The sequence below is a fragment of the Manacus vitellinus genome, unplaced genomic scaffold (assembly GCF_001715985.3).
Source record: "Manacus vitellinus isolate BGI_N305 unplaced genomic scaffold, ASM171598v3 scaffold_21_pilon, whole genome shotgun sequence".
NCBI lineage: Eukaryota > Metazoa > Chordata > Aves > Passeriformes > Pipridae > Manacus > Manacus vitellinus.
The window spans coordinates 11,737,108-11,738,633 of NW_021939546.1; the positions used below are offsets into that span (position 1 = coordinate 11,737,108).

The 1,526-nt window shown below is 49.1% G+C and overlaps 1 protein-coding gene across 1 annotated transcript in view; it reads left to right on the forward strand.

Annotated features, from left to right (window-relative positions):
* Positions 1 to 835, forward strand: part of TAL1 (TAL bHLH transcription factor 1, erythroid differentiation factor) — a 7,621-nt gene extending 6,786 nt beyond the window's left edge. Inside the window, exon 4 of the mRNA XM_029959756.1 lies at positions 1 to 835. This exon is cut by the window's left edge and continues 132 nt beyond it. Within this exon, the coding sequence (XP_029815616.1) occupies positions 1 to 234 (234 nt within the window). The 3' untranslated portion in view covers positions 235 to 835.
* Positions 836 to 1,526: the final 691 nt, after the last annotated feature.

Genomic DNA, 1,526 nt, shown 5'->3' on the forward strand with positions numbered 1-1,526 from the left:
CTCAACGACCAGGAGGAAGAAGGAAACCAAAGGGGCAAAGTGAACAAAGACTCTGGGATAGTCCAGGAAGACCTCCTGCAGGACATGTTGTCTCCTAACTCTAGCTGTGGAAGTTCTTTAGACGGAGCGGCGAGCCCGGACAGCTTCACGGAAGAGCACGAAACGCTGGACTCGAAGCACACGCGGAGCCTGCACCACGCCATCCTCCCCGTAGAAGGCAACGCGCAGCGGTGATGACCTTGGCACTGCTCCCCAAGCACCGAGGGGGAGAGGCAAGGCCCGAGCGTGAGGATGCTGGAACTTGTGCTCGCGGGATCTGTGACTCTGCCTTTCCCCGGGAGCTCGGGCTCCCCACTCTCCCCAACCCCGGGGCGGAGCGGCCGGAACGTTGGCTGAGGACGAGACCAACCCAGATGGACGTTCAGTATTTAGGTACGTGATCGTACAAAGAAGAAAAGCGTTGAAGTCATCTTCATTGTACATACTGCTCGTGATGTGACCCTGAGGAGGGGGAGGAGACGTGGCCAGCGCCTCTCCAGCATTCAGAGGGCTTTCAGACCGTTTGATGACCATTGCTTTTTAAACAGTCACCTGGTTGAGGCATGAAACTCCTCTTTCACTGCTGGCAGAGGCCACCGATGCTTTCCTGCTCCACGTGGTGCTGGAGACTGCTGCATCATGCCAGTGCAGCACTTCTCCAGCCTGTGGCACACACAGCTGGTCTGAACAGGAGCTGGGGCCACGTGTTCCTGTTGTCCGAGAGCTTTTGTCTGTATCTTTTTAAAGAGGTGAAAAAATACCCTCAGCAAAAGAACTATTAAAAGGATTAAGACTATTTCTTTCTCTCTTCTTTTTTTCTTTTTTTTTTTCCTTTTTTTCTTCCCCTTTCCTCCTTTCCCTTCTACCTAACTTTGAATTGTTTGGGGTTGTAGTATTTATGACGTGGGATTACTTCTGTTTAACACTGTCATGCAGTATCCATTGAATGAAAAGGTACATAGGTGTTTTCTGCCACCCTCCCAGTCCCTAATTCTTCTGCTGGTAACACTCAGCAGGTGAGCTCCAAGCCTGTTGTGGTCTACTAGAGCTTTCCCAGTGGTTTCTTAGGGCCAGAATTTCTCTCAAGAAAGACGAATTTCAGAATTGGTAGGGGAAAAAAATACTTGCTAGTGGAGTATCTCCTTGGACTGGAGGATTTTTATGATCAAAAAGCAACAAAAAGGCAAAAGGAGTCAGTGATGTATCAACAGTGTGCGTGTACATAGGAATATAAAAGGGTTTTAATGGTATGCTTTGAAGTTTTTGATTTTATTGTGTGAAAATGGTGGTGGTTCAGCTGTGCCAATGCCCACAGTATGGACCATAGTGCTGGATTTATTCTGGCCTTAGGGAGGTCCTTACTGATGAGACTGGTAGGAGTTCACAGCCTCTCTGAACCTTGCAGGGGAAGCACTAACAACAGTGGTGGGATTAGCCTCCATTCCCAAGTGCTCAGGTTGCTGCAAAGTTGATATTTGTGACTGAGA